This window comes from Artemia franciscana, chromosome 5 (assembly GCF_032884065.1).
Source record: "Artemia franciscana chromosome 5, ASM3288406v1, whole genome shotgun sequence".
NCBI lineage: Eukaryota > Metazoa > Arthropoda > Branchiopoda > Anostraca > Artemiidae > Artemia > Artemia franciscana.
In genome coordinates this window covers 8,142,845-8,161,199 of record NC_088867.1, presented here as the reverse complement: position 1 = coordinate 8,161,199, position 18,355 = coordinate 8,142,845, and the positions used below count along the sequence as shown (strand labels likewise).

The 18,355-nt window shown below is 33.7% G+C and overlaps 1 protein-coding gene across 2 annotated transcripts in view; it reads right to left on the bottom strand.

Moving 5' to 3' along the window:
• LOC136026947 (GATOR2 complex protein WDR24-like) overlaps nucleotides 1-17,569 on the bottom strand; it is a 149,325-nt gene extending 131,756 nt beyond the window's left edge. Inside the window, exons 1-3 of one of the 2 annotated variants that reach the window (XM_065703805.1) lie at nucleotides 17,459-17,569; nucleotides 6,180-6,291; nucleotides 2,871-2,987 (exon numbers count right to left, since the gene is read on the bottom strand). In XM_065703805.1, coding sequence (XP_065559877.1) covers nucleotides 2,871-2,987; nucleotides 6,180-6,282 — 220 coding nt within the window. In that variant the 5' untranslated portion in view covers nucleotides 6,283-6,291; nucleotides 17,459-17,569. The remainder of the gene's footprint in view (nucleotides 1-2,870; nucleotides 2,988-6,179; nucleotides 6,292-17,458) is intronic. The other variant, XM_065703806.1, reaches the window with a different exon arrangement.
• Between the last annotated feature and the right edge of the window lie 786 nt (nucleotides 17,570-18,355).

Here is an 18,355-nt window from a genome sequence, read left to right as displayed (position 1 = left end):
TCTATGAAGGTAACATTTGACAGAATATTGATGACAAATTAGAACTAACAAAAGACACCATGTGTATTCATAATTGTCAAAATAGCGTATATTGAGAATTTATTTGTGTATAAAGTTGGAACTTTCAGAGAATGCTTAAAGGGGAAGATCAATTGGCCATAGGGCAATGTGCACATACTATTATTAATACTACTGCTACTGTAACATTTACTAGTGCTACTACTGCTATTAATATTGCTCCAATTATTACTTCTATCGCAACGAATATGAAAATTTCGAGAAATATATCAATATACAGGTTATCAAAAGAGCAAATCGAAAATGTCATAGCAATGGCTAATTGTATTAAGTTGAGTAGTTATACTACTGCTGTGACTGCAACTAAAACTATACCAAAGGGTATGAAGGTGAAATTTTCAGGGAATATTTCTGAAAATTTCTGTTGTACGGATGACACCCTGGCATCCGTATGCAGGTTGTCAAAAAGGTATATTAGCAATTTCTTAGGAACAGCTTCGTGTGTGAAATTAAAACTTACAGTGATTGTTGCGGGGGATGTTGAACAAACCAAGACAATATTTACATCATAATACTTCTGCTTCTACTCCTACAACTTTTACTACTACTACTACTATTATTACAGCTACTACTACTTCTGCTACTAAAGCTATGACTACTGCTATTAAGTCTACTTAACTCCACTATAACTACTGGTGCTACTACTACTAATAATAAACCTAGGAGTATTAAGGCGAAAACTTTGGGCAATATTGTAACTGAATTGAAATAAATCGAAACACACTATGCCGACATAGGTTGTCAAAAGGCCGTATAAGCAATGCTTCAGGACCGGTTGATGGTATTAAGTTAAAGACTTCATCGTGTGTTGAAGGGGATGTTGAAAAAAAGATGCTATGTGCATATTGCAGGGTAAGTTGTTACAGAGTTTAAACTAGGCAGAAGACACTGTGTGTATTCTTTTTATACTACTTCTACTGCAACTAATGAAAATAAGGGTATTAAGTTGAAAAGTTTAGGGGGAGTTACAACAATACCAAAACACTATGCTCATGCAAGTATTAAAAGGGCATAAAAGCAATATCATAAGCAGCGCTGTTGTATCATAGCAAGTAATATCATTGATATTTTAAAGGAGCTAGTTTGATTGGAAATTCGAAGTTCAAGTGCAGTTTTTCAGAGTCAAAGTGATTGGAGGGCAATCAGCCTTGCTCTTTAGCTCATAATTTTCCAAACATTTCGAACCAAAATTTAAGACAGTCATTTTGTTCCGCATAGCTGAACAGTCTTGTAACTATATAACTAGTCTTGTACTATATCTCTAAGGCTATTGCATAGGTCAAACAGTTCTGCAATTTGTCCATTATGTTGAAAAATCAAATCTTGTTTTAAGATTAAATCAAAAAGCACCGCGTGTATGCTGATTGCCAATAAGGCATCTCAGCAGTATCCCAAGAACAACTGAGGGTATTAAGTTCAATCTTTCGGGGCTACTTCTATTACTACTTCTGCTCTTAAAATGTAACTAAATCAAAAAAGTGTAAGTGTATCCAAGCTGTCAAAGGGCATAGATAAATTTATTTGTGAATGGTATCAAGTTTTATTTTCAAGTCAACTAGAGGAGGTATGCCATTACATTAAACAGTACTATTTGCATTAAGATTTTTAAAAGGGTGCCTATTGTTAAAAATTGTTGACAATTTTTTTCAGCGTACAAATAGCAGGTAAAACTATAAATTCTTAAAGAAAAACCGAAAGATTGAAACTATTAATTTCTTTTTCTCTGAAGAGACTAGGTCAATAAAAAACGAAGAACTTCATTAAACCAAAAAACAGCAAAATAAAATCAAATATTCTACCGAGCATAAAACTACCACAAATAAGCATCGATAAATAAATGACACCCAAAAAGAACAAAAATTACAATAAATAACCGAGTCAAACTCAAAACGAAAAGAAATTAAAATGAGTAGGGCTTAAAATCCCCTATGCCTTCCCAAGGCGGGGACATAATTTGCAGTTTACTGGAAAAAATTAACAATGTTTTCACTTTTACGACTTTAATATATCACACATTGTTAGCCTTTTAAGGAATAAATATCGGCATATGTATATTAAACTGACAATGCACATTCATTTGTATTTTTTTTTCAGTAAATTGCAAATTATCTTCTAGCCCTACTCATGTTAATTTCTTGGTTCTCATGTTAGTTTAGAGTTTGGCACGGTTATTTATTGTAATTTCTGTTAGTTTTGTGTTACATTTATTTGTCAATGCTGATTTGGGATAGTTTTACGCTTTGTGGATTATTTTATTTTTGCCCATTTTTGGTTTATCGAGATGACCATTTTTGATTTATCTGTTAGTTTTGTGTTACATTTATTTGTCAATGCTGATTTAGGATAGTTTTACGCTTTGTGGATTATTTTATTTTTGCTCATTTTTGGTTTATCGGAATTCTTTACTTTTCTTTGAAAAACTAGTTTAGTGGAAAAAGTTTTCTTTTATTTAATTAAAGTTAACAACAGCTATAAACTTCTCCCTTTAGCTTTTTTTTATACGTTGTATGAGTGTATTTTTCTTTGTTTTTTCGTTGTTAGTTTTACAGTCGAGACTAGATTACATTTTCTATACTAGAAGGCCTTTTTAGACCTACACCTTTTTAGGATTCAAAATTTTAGGATACTTTTTAGCGTACCTTTTTAGGTAGACAAATACATTTTTAGACGTATCAAAACACCAAAAATATTCCAAGTAAGATTGAATTAAATATGTTCTGATTAACTTCATAAGCTAGCCCGTCATACAACCATTTTCTCGTGGTACATAACAGTACTACAATAAATATTACCTTCAACAGGGTTCCAAGCGACATCATTACATGAAAAATTCAGGTTCAAATGTTTTCCAACTCGCAAATTCACTATTTCAGTAAATCTATCATCTTCAATTGAATAAATTTTGAAAACTGAAAAAAAAATATTTTAGAGGATGTATCTCAAACGGAGCTGTCCGAATTGAAAAAAAAAAAACACATAGTAAGAGATAAATTAGGAACAGAGGCAATGAAAAGGCCCCATCAACAGCTAGAATAGTAACAACTTGCAGTTATAACCTGCTGTTTCTTAACAGGTGGAGAAGATGGGAAGCTGATTTTACAAAACCAAAGTTATCTTGTCACATAAATTATCAAACAGTTCTTGGTAACAAACTGTAAGTAAGAAGCGACTCGGGCCAATAGCAACTTAAAACCAAGAAAGAATCACTTTTGATAACAATTAATACATGAAAAGAAGTTGATTTTTATGCTGATTCCAAATTAATTAAGTTTAGTGTTAACCATCAAAAGTTACCAGTCAGACAAAAAAATTTGCCTGATTTTCAAAAAAGAAGGGAGTCATCTCCAAAAATTCAAATGATCTCAGTCAATAATCAGTCAACGTTCTGAATACGAGAGAGAGCAGAAAAGAAACTTTCAATGTTACAAAATGATAACGACAATAACCGGGTCCGGAGTGTCAACTTGGACGAGGTCTATAAGACATACAATTGCAGAAAAGAAACAAAAGATTAGGAGCAGCAAACAAATTCATTGATACTATTTCACTAGTAAGATTACTATTCGAGTTTCAAAGGAGCCTGTTGAAATGGAGCACGATACTACAGGTGACAACGCTGCTCTGATTGACAAAAGCATGGGTGATGACACAAGCATAACGACTGTGAAAGTGTATCACCTGCTGCAGAATAAACTACTGAGGGTTTAAAAATGCGACAAAAAGCAGAGAAAGAACTTTAAAAATGTCTGGTGGTGGTGAAAAACTTTTAAAAAAAATGCACTGAAAAGGCGACAAAAATAAATTTCAAGATCTGAAATTTTATTATGGTACGATTGGCGACAATTTTTACGTGTTTGTTTTGGTTAGGAATTATTTTGAAGAGTGGCTTGGGTTTAAGAGATGACAACATGGTTTAACATATGGTGGTTTACAATCATAAATAAAAGTGAAAGGAATAAAAATATGTTCAATATCCCTTTCTATTGCCATGATGACGCCATATGTCACGACGTCATGTACAATATAAGAGGACGCACAAACTCAAGTTTCTTAGTATATTGTAGAAAAGAACAATGGGAGAGAAATCAACGCAAAATAAAAGTCGTTTGGCAAAAGCTCGTAATTTTATATTGCTCAAACTTCGTGATTTTGCTATTGAGAAAGCAACTCGTAAATATCCTTCAAGAGACCGAGTGGGACCCCAAATAATGCTGTTCTAAGGGAGCTTGATTAATTTTCTTTTTATTGATAACAACATCACAAAGCGCTACATGGGATGAAAAATGGCACTTTTTGGCGGTATTTCTGAACGTATCAGACAGATCTGCGAAACCCATACACCTTAATCTAGCCTCAGTGAAGGTGGCACTGCGCTGCCTTCACTACTATACAGCTGCATAGTAGTATACACTTAAGTATAATATATACTTAAGTATACTACTGGCAGCAGTATACTTTTTGGAAGATTGGCGGCTCCCTCTTGATGCCCTGGGTGCCTCTGGAGATACAGGCAGATCCAAGGTCGAAGGCGGGGTCTGTCTCTTTGCCATGTGCTAGCTGCTTGGGGATATTCGATTTCCTTTTACCTTCTAACAAAATGATTTCAGTCGTAGCTTACTTTTGACTCCAAGATTTCTCAACTAAGATGTTTATCAAATTTATTTCTGGGCTTAAAATAACGGAAGATCTAGTAAACCTGTTTTTCTCGGGTGGTTATATTGCAATAGAGCATCTACATCATAAAAATCATCATTGGATCGAATTTAACAAAATAAAGATCTTCACTAGTTGTCACATGAGTCAGAATGACACAGATCATACCTGGCCCAATGATTACTTCCATTGACATTCATTCTGCAGACGAGAATAAATGTATACAAATGTAGATCTATAGAAAAAATTTCCGAGTTCAAAACTTATCGGCAAAACTTTAACCCAGTGCAAATACAAACGTAATTCATTTGTTTCAAAATGTATTGGTTTTTGCTATTGTTTCATTTGTTTCAAAATGTATTGGTTTTTGTTATTATTTTTCGATATCATTATTTATTTATTATTATATTATTATTATTTTTCGACATTATATTTCGATTGCCCACAACACATGTTTCTCTTAAGCTGTTCTATTTATACTTTAAGCTTTATGCATCTGTTTTAAAAATCAGCTGAATAAAGTAGTTGAAATAACTAGCAATTCTGCGTTATTGAAATAGTCATGACCACTCTTTCTAGGAATGGTCTGATTATCATTCTATCCATCGAATGGACGGCAAAATATCACAATCTTTGGCAATCTATCATCCTTCTTCTGTAAAACGTGGCATAGTCATCTTAGTCTTTCTTTCATAGTAGCTGCAGTAAAATCAAGCGAATGTCTGTCTAACTGTTCAGTGATTTGCAGCTAAACGATTTAAGCTAGAAACTCGGAACTTTTGTGCCAATAAGCTAGGAGTCATGATAATACAGATCTATATTTACGAATCCAAAAAAGTTTACAAACAACAAATGTAATGTCATGAGAAGACCGCATTTACATAAATGGCCTTGCATAAATATTTTCAGGTATTTTCATAATGGAACAAAATCGATGGCGATGGCTAGGCCCTGGAGGCCCTAGCCTCACCATGGTAAAGCAAAGGCCTGAGCAAAGCAAGGGACATCTGTAAGTGGAGAAGAACAAAACTAGCAGAGGGAGCCCATACAAAGAACACTCAAAGCCGGTTGTATATCAATTATACCATGTATGACAACATGTTCACTACAATTTTCCTAAATTTGGTACTTACATTACATAATAATAATAATGTATACACTGTAATATATACCATTTACATACATTTGAAATATGAATGGTATGTGCATAATAAAGGTAGTTGTATTTTGAAGTGCCAAAAATAGTTTTTGACACTTGGATAGTTTACAATGTTGTTTTTTTTATATAGGCTATATATTCTTTGAAGTTGCTGTAAAAGAAGATTTTAGTTTTACTCATTAGTCTGGGGAGAGTTGAAATCAGTAAAATAGATTACAATTAAGATTACAGTAAAAGACAATATTCGTCTGAATAAAAAGCGAATTAATCTTGAAAACGTAGTACTTACTATTTCTTCCAGCAATCACAATCTGGTTGAAATCTTTGTTAAGTGCCAGGTTACTAATAGAGCTCTCATGTGTCAACCAAAATGTTTTCTCAACTTTTTGCATGTTAGGCAGCTGTAAGATGAAAGTCTTCATTTAAACTATGTGTTTAGATACTATAAAAACGAGCAAACAGAAGGATCCGTATGCCCCTTGTGAAAAAAATATTGATTTATAGTTGGTGGTATTTCCACGAACACCCCCGGAAGGAATCTGTTAATCCCCTTGTCTAAGGGTTGTGACTGTGTGTGCCTCCTAAGCATTATTATTTTTCCAATCTACATTTTTCAAATTGCTTTCTAGTTCATACATCAAATAACAGAGTAGTCTACTCTCTAAAAAAAAATTGAAGATATCTTTTTACAATTTATTGATGTTATTACCTTATCCTCTCACCTTCACTGAAACTATCAGTAGCAACAAACACGCTAAGAGGTTAAATAAGGTAAGATGTTATTACCTTAACCACTCATCTTCACTGAAACTATTAGCAGCAACAAACAAGGTCTTACATCCTGAATTGGAGAAACTGGAAGAAGTATAGGCCTATATATATGCTGTCATTTACACTTCCTACAATTCAACTGTCAGCTTAGGATTTCGGGAAAAAAATGCTTAGATACCCATAAATACCGTAAATCCTCCCTCAGATTTTATCCCTTGAAAACCTCCACGGGTTGTTACAGGATGAGTCCTGAAGCAGAAAAAAATAAACGCAGAACATATGCTATATGAAAAAATGTTTTTCGTTTTGTGTACATGTACACTGCTACCCTTTTTTAAATTACGTGCTTATTATTTTCTCTTTTTTGCGCCTTTTTTATATTAACTGATTGTATTATTGACATGAACCGTAATTTGTGGTTCTTGAACAAAAGGATTTGATTAGGATCGGGTACGGTTTGAAAACAAGTAATTATGTTATCTTTAAAATAAAAATGAAAAAATGTGCCCAACAAGATTCTTTACATAAATGGTCAATATGAATTAGGAATGATAGAAATAGGTAAAAAAAAATAAATGGCAGTACATTTCTACCCAACATATCTTATACTCAAAGCTCCTGGCATTAAGGTTTTTAATACTATGATTAGAACTGAACAAAGACCATAAATTCAGCTTTCATAAAATTTGGTACCACACAATAGCCGATAAATGATTGGTTAACTAAACTTGTTGCTACAATCAAACATTTAATTAATATAGGCGAGTCCCTTGACATAACAGACACAGCTGTTCCATCTCCAATTAGAATCGCGAAACCCTATTTTCCTGCATGCATTTCAGAAGAACATTGATAAACATTCAAGAATAAAAGCACACCTAGTAGAGAACCCTGTGGGGCACCAATATCATCCAGGCCATCCATGCTGGACAAATGACCACCAAGTTTTGTACATTTGATGACCATGAAAATGTGACTCTGTTATTTCTAATTTCCTCCCACATATCCCTGTATTCTACATTTTATTAAAAAGAATATAATGGTTTAGAGTGTCAAATTCATTTTAGATTAAAGAATACAGTTAATACATTGTAACTATTATCTAAGCAAACATTCAATGTTGCTTGTTCTGTTGAATTGCCGGTTCGAAATGGTAAAGTTCGAAGTTCGATATTGGTAAAGAAAAGTATTTTATCCAAACAAGAAGAAGTACTTCCATTTAAAATTTTTCTGAGACTTTAAACAAAGGTAACATAATCAGATTGGGTCAATAGTCATGTTGATTAGATCTTGTCATCTTTTTTATGTAATTTTACTATAAGTCGAGCCTACCATCTACTAGGAATTGTACCTGAACAAATACAAGACTTAATTATAAGGTTAAGAAAAGCTTCAGGAATTAGACCTATGATATTTTTAAGCAAATCAATAGAAATCTCATCGTCTCTTAACAAATTGTATGTTCATGAACACTGGTATGTTCAGAGGGTGGGAGATACAGCTTGTGGGACCAAAGGAAAGAATGGTCACAAGTTGAAAGTACAGATGACTCAGTGGTTTCAAAAAAATTCCTAAACAGAGAATAAGCATTTCTTGTTAAGGAGCAATTAGAAGCTGTATCGGATTAACGACGCTTCTTGACTACTATGGTCCCTGCGTTGGCCCTGCAGTGCATTCTTGCAGCATGGTTTGATCTCTGTGTCCCGTATTACCAAGCTAAGGTCAAACCCACTGCGCCACCACAGGACATTTAGTAGCTTCTTCTTCCTCTTTTATTTGGTCTTTTTCTTCTTCTCCTTCTTCTACTTAATCTCATTACTGGAATCAAATTCCAAGCCCAGAGTCTGTCGCTACAGCTGAGTTCTAACTCTAGGTCCTGTATTACCATAAAGTACTATTCTATTCCATTCTACTAAGCTGAGATCAATTCCAACACACCACTACAGGATGCATCTTGTGCCTAATACAAAGAAAAAATTTTCCTCTTTGGATAGAAAGTAAGGTGGAAGGAATCTCTAACTCCTGAGTAGGAAATTGGTGGGAAAAGACTATTGATAAGTAAAACAAACTAGCCTCCATGCAGTCAATGGGAGGATTTTGTGCTTGATGTCTGTTGATTGCTGGATGGAGTACAATTGAGGACTTCTGAGTTTATTTGCATAGGAGAGTTATGATCTTCCACATTTGAATAATGTTAATTTGGAATTATCCAGCCTTATGGTCAGTCATGGGTTACATCCTCTAGTAGGAATTTTCAATGAGTTATTCAACATTCAGTAACAATAATAACCAACATATTATTGGTATTCTTATATAGCATAACAGGTAATCTAGCATAATAGGTAATCTTCAAACAATACTTGATTCAATATATCCAATAAGGATTGTCAAGCTGAAGAAATCAACTCCAAGAAAGCCATGGGTAGCCCAGGAGCTTCTTCAGTTAATGCAGAAAACAAATGAATTGTATAGCCCTTAATTTAATTCAGATTCACAAGAATCATTCACTGAATTTAAAGAAGTTCGCAATAAAACTAATCAGCTTCAAGGAGCTAATCTTCAAAAAGATGGCATAATGAAATAATAAAATAATAAAGGGAATTCTGAAGTTACATGGAAAATTATTGACAGTGTTAAATGGTGATAAAAAATATTTAACTCTGACTAGCCTGGAAGTTGATGATAATGTAGAACGAAATTTCAGATACTTCCACTGAGCATATTTCAAAAAGATATGAATCAGTAAATGGAATTCATATCAGAAGTAACACTCTAGCATTGCCTGTAGTAAACAGTGGTTAGGCTTCAATGTAGCCTATTATTTTGTTTCAAAATTGAAGCTCCTATATAGTATTATCGGTAGTCTTCAAATGATACATGATTCAACATATTCAATGAGGACAGTCAAGCTAAAGAATCAACTCCAAGAAAGCCATGGGTAACCCAGCAGCTTCTTTGACTAGTTCAGAAAATAAACAAGTTGTACAGAACTTAATTTAATTCAGATGCAAAAGAATTATTCATTGAATTTAAAAAAGTTTGTAATAGAACTAATCGCCTTCAAAGAGCTTGTATTCAAGAATATTGAAGAATTAAATAAAAGAATAATAAAGGGGACTCTAAAGTTACATGTAAAATTACTGACAGTGTTAAGTGGTAGTAAAAATATTGAACGCGGGCTAGTCTTGAAGTTGATGTTTATGTAGTTGTTAGAAGTAAAGAATGAAGTCCCCCTCCCACAATGTTTTGGTCACTTGGTAAAAACAAATACGTAGGTAAAATCATGAAGCAAAGCGCCATAATTTTTCTGATGCTGCTAAAATTCTTTGTTTGGTTAAATAAAGACCATGAAAATACTGATATGACATCTACAGAAAGTTTGAACTTGGTCAGTAAATACAGCAGTTTTACATCTACTGCTGTGAGTTTGCAGATGGTGCCACAAAATTCCATTTGGTTAAATAAAGAGTATTAGAACAGTGACATGATATATACAAAAATCTGAATCTCAGTTGGTGAATGCAGCAGTTTTATCAGCTAGTGCAGTGATTTTATGCATTGTATTAAAAAGTCATTAAGCTAATTACTGACAAAAAGACAGTTGGTAAAACTGACCAGCCAATTGGTAAAATCCCTTGCCCCCATCCCAACATTTTAGCTAGTAACAACCATGCATGTAGTGAATAGTGGTTATCCCTCCATTTATCACTTTGCTTCAGTAAATCTAAAAGTCAAAATCGGTGAGAAACTGGTTTATATGTCGCCATGTTCATTTTTGTTGTCAAAACATAGCTGGAATAGGTTAAGAGGTACATTTTCAAATAACTTTTTATTAAATTGACAATGATATAGCTAAATTCCAATAACACTAATTTTGTTTGAAGTTTGATAGGGTAAGGTGAGTGTGAAGAAATAGATACATGCCAGGCACCAAGAATCCACAAGTGAGCCTCCAGTACTGGAGAGGCATGGAAGCAGGACCACAAACTTAAATCTAGGTTTGTCTGATGGGTGTGCGTCTTTTCTATTATATATTGTGTAGGGTTTATCAAATTAACTCAGTAGAATCTTTACTAAGTAGTAATTTTCTTCATTACCACTTGAAAGAAAAGGTGCTATTGAACACATAGCACAGCCCCATGCCACCTTTACTTTTTTACTGTTGGTATCCACAATAAAATAATTTCCGAAAATAAGTTTTCAGGAAGTTTAGAAACACATTTAAGCTTGGATATTCACAAAACTTCTGGGGAGGGCCCTGGAAAACCCCTTTTCTCCTGAAGGGTACCCCAGACCCCGTAAACCCCTCAGATAAAGACCTTCTCATGTCCTCCAATCTAAATGCAGAAATTATGCCCATGGCCATTTGTTATATTTTTTGAAGTCCTTAATTGTAAAATTTCACGTTTCTCATTTTGCTTTTGTTTTATTTGCTTAATAAAACTGCACAATATACAGACAATAGGCTTTATTTGCTAAGGTTATATTCTAGTTACTGTCTGTATACAAAAAGAAAACCCAATTGTATATAGATTCTAGAAAAACATGAAAACCTGAAGATATCTCATTATTTTCATGCAATGTGCCATATCCTAGGCTTCTGACTTGGGCCTCCCCTCACTTCCAATATTGGCTTAGATATAGTCGTTATTTAGCCTAGGACTTGATCTATGCATTATAATGGGAAGGCTGGGACTTAATAAAAATAAAAGTAAAGATAATAACCCATTAAATGAAGTTTCTCTGATAGGAAAAAAGGGTAAAATTCTAAATGAGGGGTGTTTGCTATCTTAGAAAAATTTTTACATGGAAATAGACTGAGCCAGGCTATACCTGTGTTATATTTCTATAATATTTAGAAAAAATTATTTCTTTAGATTCAGTTTAGCAAACTTTTTTAACTGTAGGTTTTAAAAACACGGCTCTAGTAATCTGAGCAGTGTTTTTAGTCATATTAGGACTTTTTCAAGTCAACAAAAATTTTCAAAATTCTTTAAAAAAGATGATTCATTTTGATTTCCATAACAGGTGGTTTATGATGCAAATAATTCCCCGTTTTTAAACAAATACATCACTCACACCAAAAATTGGGTAAAAGAATCTTGTAAAGATTCTTCTTTAAAATCCACATTGGATTTGGGGATGCCTTGTTCTCTTGATGTGGAAAATAATCATTCTTAAGCCAAAATTCATGCTAAGCAATTCATATGTGGCCATTATTTCAGAAATTTTATTCCATTTACTAAAAATCTTTGTTTTAGTTAGCTACTAACAAGCTAATACTAATTGTTCCTGTTTTTGATATAATAAATAAAAAGTTATATTTTTTAAGTTCAAATGCAATAAGCTTGTGAAATACAAAGCTAATTTTTTTTTTTTTTTAAATATATTGAAACTTAATCAAACAATGAAAAATGCCAGAAGACTGTTTTCAATACAGCAGAAAAAACAGAGAATCAAATTAACTAGCTTGCCTAGCATTATTTTCTGCAAATCCAAATGCAAACCATCCATACATGTCCAAAACCAAATCTAAACCATCCAAATCATTCAGGAGACACCCAGCTTGGGGCAGTTAGTAAGCTGAAAGATCTGGGAGTTATTATAAATTGTGAGTTGAAGTTGTGTGTTCACATAAAAGCTTGATTTGCAAAAGTGTCATAAAACAAATATTCACAAAGGAGCCATGTGTGATAATGAAGCTTTATAAAGCTATGGTCCACTCTCACCTGGAACTTGGCATGGCTCTATCATTTCTCAACTATAAGATGGATGTGAAGGTAATGAAGAGCATTCAAGGAAGAGGAACAAAGCTTATTCCAATACTGCAAGGCAAAACCTAAAAGTAATGTCTCACCTCATTTGAACTCCCTACTTTAGTGTACTGTATGAAAAGAAGAGATGTAATAACAACTTCTAAGCTGCAGGGAAGTGATCTTTTAAGTCTTGTCTTTTCCATGTCCCTCTCAACTATCACAAGAGGGCAAACCAGGTCCTCTGTAGCATCAAGCAAGAGCACCAACACTTCTTCTCAGTCTGTTCTGTCCCATTCTGGCACAGCCTATCCAAAGCCACAGTCCATTCTCAAACCCCAGAAGCCATTGAGAAAGGAATTGATCAATACTGTGTCAATGCTGAATGGAGGCTAGACTTGGATATCAGATCATAACCCCAAAACACCACCAGTGAGATTTTCTACAGGATGTTTAATACTACCTGATTCTGCTGGATATGCAATTTAAGGTATGGATATGCAAAAATTTCATAAGGCTATGAAAAGACCCCTTAAATGAGTAGTTTCCTGTAATATAGTTCAACAAATTACATTTCAATTCTTTAGTAAAGACTATTCCAATAAATAAAACAATGCATTCAGGTTTCCTTTCACCAAAAATCAGACTCATAACAACTACTGTCAGATGAAAAGTTTGTAAATTATTTATAATTCTAGGCTACTGTCAGATGAAAAGATGCAAATAAGAGGATAATTTCTCAACAGAATAATTAACTTAGTTCCAATTTTTTCCTTGGTTGCTTTGATGTTCTCATTGAAGTAACTGTAATAGCTTATTTTCCCTACATGGATCAGTTGCAACAGTTGTATTTATTAATATTGGTGGTGGTTCTATTTGTTTTTATCTTTGCTTCTCTTGTGCTGAGGATACCTAGTTTGCATACAGGTATAATATCCACATTGTTTTAGTCTTTCATCTTTTCTCTCTACTAGATGCAGTCTTGTTTGTTGTCTTTTCATTGAGTTTTACTTTTCTTTGTTGTTTTTTTTATGAAAAGCTTTAAATTATTTACAATTATACAATAAAAAATTAAAAATCTTTTTCAAAAGTTACTGTTCAATGGTTCAGATTTAATATCAACTTAGTGTTGTCTCAAGCAGATTCCAGCCATTTTTTAAGCATGATATTATTAGTTTTAGCACTTTATCCTGTACTAATTCATTCTAATTCCAGGCAGATTTTGTAAGTTTTACCTTTTTTATATGAGCCTATAGTTCTAGACTACTGATGATGTATCAGTACAAATGTGAAACAGCATTTCAAATGTGAAAGCCAAGCAGATTCCAGCCATTTTTTAAGCATGATATTATTAGTTTTAGCACTTTATCCTGTACTAATTCATTCTAATTCCAGGCAGATTTTGTAAGTTTTACCTTTTTTATATGAGCCTATAGTTCTAGACTACTGATGATGTATCAGTACAAATGTGAAACGGCATTTCAAATGTGAAAGCCATAATTTTTTTAATTCCTTCATGTAAAAAATTTGGAATAGTGAATATTTCTTTAAATGTAGTAGACTTTAAGTAGTAGTATTATATATATTAAGGTAGGACCACTGAAAATAAACTAGCAAATATTTTGTATAGAGCTGAAGAGGGACTGTTTTTTTTTTTTCACTTCAAGTCTTGTTTTCAGAAGATGAAGAACTATACCTTTAGGTTCTGGTAAAAAATACTATTATGTAAGTATAGACACTGGAAATATTCCTGAAACAGATTATTCACCTAATTACTTTACTTTAATTACTTTCTAAGGGATCCAAATCTGCCTCATTTAGATTTTCATCATTCTCTGCTAAGAATTTGGGGATTATTTATTTATGTTTTGATAAAATAATAACCTAAAAAATAGCAAACAGCTTAATGCATCTATTGTCCTATTGTTACAATTCTGATGCATCCCAGCACTCTTATCCCTCTAAAACAGCTACACATAGAGCAGATCTATACACAAAACTTTGCTGATTTTACTTTTTTTAATTTTCTTTATTTGACATTATGAACAAACTGTTCATAAAAAATAAGCACAAAAAATAATGGAAATCCATACAATTTGTAAACTTTTTATAAATAGCTAGGGCTATAGCTATCCAGCCCCATTAGGAAGGGAGCTGGAACAAATTTTAAAGATAGTGATAAACATTTTTAGAAAGACCATTAGTGGAAGGCAAACATTTTTTAGCAACCATTTTAATCAAAACAGAGATAAATTTGGGAAAAGTTATAATTTAAAGGTTTTGGGCTATTTTGGAATGTGGTTGAAATAAGGGTAAAATTCTAGTTAATTGACTTCTTGCTATCTTAGAAAGGGTTTAGGTTAGGAAAATGAAACTTTGAGGGATGAATCAATAGACTGAAGTATGTCCCAGGACAGTATTTTACCTTAAATTACCTTAAATCACAGCTTGGAGCAATATAAAGATTATCCATCCTTGTGATGCTCCATGAGAAAAAAAAGAATTCGTTTGGTGTAGATTGTGGCTGTTAGATTAGACTCTTGTGGAGGACTCTGCAGCTTCCCAATTGTAAAGGAACTCCTGGCAGAGCCATTCCCTATCAAGGTGGGACTTGAACATGTCAATTGAAGTAGCAGTAACTGTTTCTTCAGAGAGCTGGTTCCACATATTGATGATTCTTTGGCTGAAGAAGTGGCTTCTATGTCTACTCATGGAACGCTGCATGGAGAGCTTCAAAGAATGTCCTCTAGTACCAGAATGCAAGGGCTGTGCAAAGAGACTGGGAAGGGTATTTTTAGAGAGGATTTTTTTGGTTAAAATAATGTCACCCCTTTTCCGTTGGTATGTCAGCATTGGCAGCTTCAAACAATGTAGTCTTTCTTCACATGGAAATTTATTCATGTTGGTAACCATCTTAGTGGCATGACGCTGGACATCCTCAAGCAACTTCCTATCTTTTTTGAAGAAAGGGGCTGCCAATGACATTCCAACCTCCAGGCATGGACGTACAAGCGCATTATATAACTTCATAAGAACTCTAGGGTGTCAGCTGGAGATGGTTCTTTTTATGATACCAAGGGTTTTATTTGCAGAAGATGAAACAGACTTAGCATGGCTGCTAAACTTTAATTGGTGATCTACAATAACCCCAAGATCTCTTTCATTGAAAACAGCAGAAAGGAAGTTGTCATGAAGGAAATACTTATGATGCTTGTTATTTTTGCCAAAATGAATTACATGGCATTTGTCAACATTGAAAGTCAGAAGCCACATGTTAGCCCATCTTTCTAGACTATCAAGATCTGTTTGAATTGATTGCTGGTCAGAGGGAGTAGCTGCTTTTCCAACTAGTTTTGAGTCATCAGCGTAAAGGGTAATAAGATTTGAAAGAAGGGTGGGTAATTCGTTAATATAGAAGTTGAAAAGTGTTGGTCCAAGAATAGTGCCCTGGGGCACGCCACTTAATACAGTTGTGGGAGAAGAGAAATGAGGAGTTCCTTGCAAATCAAAAACTCTGACACTCTGTGATCTTTCAGAAAGGAAGCCCATAATCCACTGTACAACACCTTCATTGACACCTGCAGCCCTCAATTTGATTATGAGGAATTCATGACAAACTTTGTCGAATGCTTTGGACAGATCAAGAAGAATCATGTTGACAGGAAAACCCTCATCAAGCAGTGTAGTCACTAATTCATATGTTTGGATAAGGTTAAGTGTCCACAGATCTACCAGATCTGAAACCATGTTGTGATGTGGAAAGGATATTATTGACCTCAAGATGTTCAATTAGAGCTTTATTAACAAATCTCTCAAGCACCTTAACAACTGCAGAGGTGATGCTTATGGGACGGTAATTCTCTGCTGAGTCTCTTCGTCCCATTTTATGGATTGGGGTTATATAAGATGTTTTCCAATCATGTGGTAGTCACCACAACACCGCAACTACCTCAACTCCTTCTCCCTCTAGAGGGCCCTGACATTTGATGACCTTTAAAAATATGTGTGTTATAAAAGTGAAACCTTGCAAAATAGATCTTCTGCTTAATTGAAGTAGGCCAACAAAAAAATTGTTTTCAGCTTCATAACTTTGCTAAATTCCATTTTATAAGGTTTTAAAGATATGCAAATACATTTCCTAAATTTTGAAAGTAAACATTAATATGGCTCATAATTCTACTCAAATAACAGGAATTGCGTTTTCAGAACTAGAGGCAGAGAAAAAGCAACTAGTAACTGAAAATGAAGGTAAAATGTTGTTTTATCAAAATTTCAATAGGTATAGACCTGTCATGTAGGCCAATTTCAGGGCTGTCTGGAGGGAGGAGTGGAGGTGGGTACTTTAAAATACCTTCCTGGGACTTACTTTAGTCTGTAGATTCATCCCTCAGAGTTTCATTCTCCTAACCTAAACAATTTCTGAAATATCAAGAAGTCAATTAACTAGAATTTTACCAGAATAAGTAGGCTGAAATGTATCCAAAACCTTAATGAACTCCTGGGAAGAAAGTTTGAAGCACCTACCTCAACCTACACACCAGAACAAGAGTCTTAATCCAAGTAAAAAGCTTTGCAGATGAGAATGGCCTAAGGTAATAATTTTGTTGTTATGGACTAGTAGCCTAGTTAGTTTGTTGTTATTTTTCAACAATAATAGCCTACCTATCAAACAATAGGCTAAAAAATAGTACACATACATAATTATCTTTACTGCTTCTCTTATAGGCATGCTCTGCTTTTTAGGCTGAATATCAAACACAATTAGTCCCAAAAACGTAGTTATTCATCTGATGCTTCTGAGATGGGCTGGATGGAAGATTACTTTTAGAGGAGAAAATATGAATTAGAAACCCCTGAATTTCTGATAACAAACTATTTTTTTTAGCTTTCCACGTTTTTAAATCAATAAACACCTGGTTAAATTGTCAGAAACTCAAACTATTCTAAGCATCAATTCAGCAGCCCTAAAAGGGAAAAGTTAATGTGAAGTAAAAAAATCAACTTTTGGCCTCTATCGGTGTATTTATTGCAGACTATTATTTACCAAAAGTGATAAGTCGAGTTAAGTAGAACAAAATACTTCTGTGAGAGACAGATTTCACGTGTTCAACATTTCAAATTTTTTATTTGCCTAACGTGAATTTTACATCGCACGATGCTAAGCTCAAACTATACAATTGTTTCGGCGGGAGCCATAAATGCAATATGTCATTGTAAAAAAAAAAAACCCTAAGCTAAGTTTTGGTTTGAAACAAAATATAGGTTTTAATTTTTAACTAGCATAAATTCAATCTTCCATATATTTTAATTTTTATTGTATATGTCATCTTTATATAGAACATTTTCTAAAGATTTTGTAGAACACAGTTTATCAAAAACAATTCCACTCTTCTTTTGGTCATGCCTGAAAATGATAGTTTACCATGGCAAAGTCTTTTTTTACTTAAAAAGCACAAGAACTCAACACTTCACTTCAACTTGGTCTTGGCCCTATTATTCTTCAATTGTGTCTTGTTTTTATTCACAAAAGGCACTAGATGTATCATTATCCTTTAAAATAAGCCGTTAAACAATTCTCTATGATGTTCCAGTGCCCCGCTAGCTTTGAAGAAGGAAAAAAAGAAAATAGGCTTCGATGCAAAATTTTGTCGTTGCAGGTTGCAGCCACTTTCCTCGTTCTTCAAAGCAACGGATTTTTCTTGTTGTTCAAGCTAAAAGGACTGTGAGTTTATTTCATAATGTTATAGAACGGCTCTAATGGTGTGCCTTGTGTTTCATTTGACACCATTTTGGTAATTTTGACGTATAATTTTTATTACTATGGGAAGTTTTTGCCTTTTCTAAAGTTTCAGCTACCGCTGAAAGGAAAATTAGATCTAATGGTAACTTATTCTTGTAGTAATCAAACTTATATGCAAACTAACCTAATAAATAGAACAGA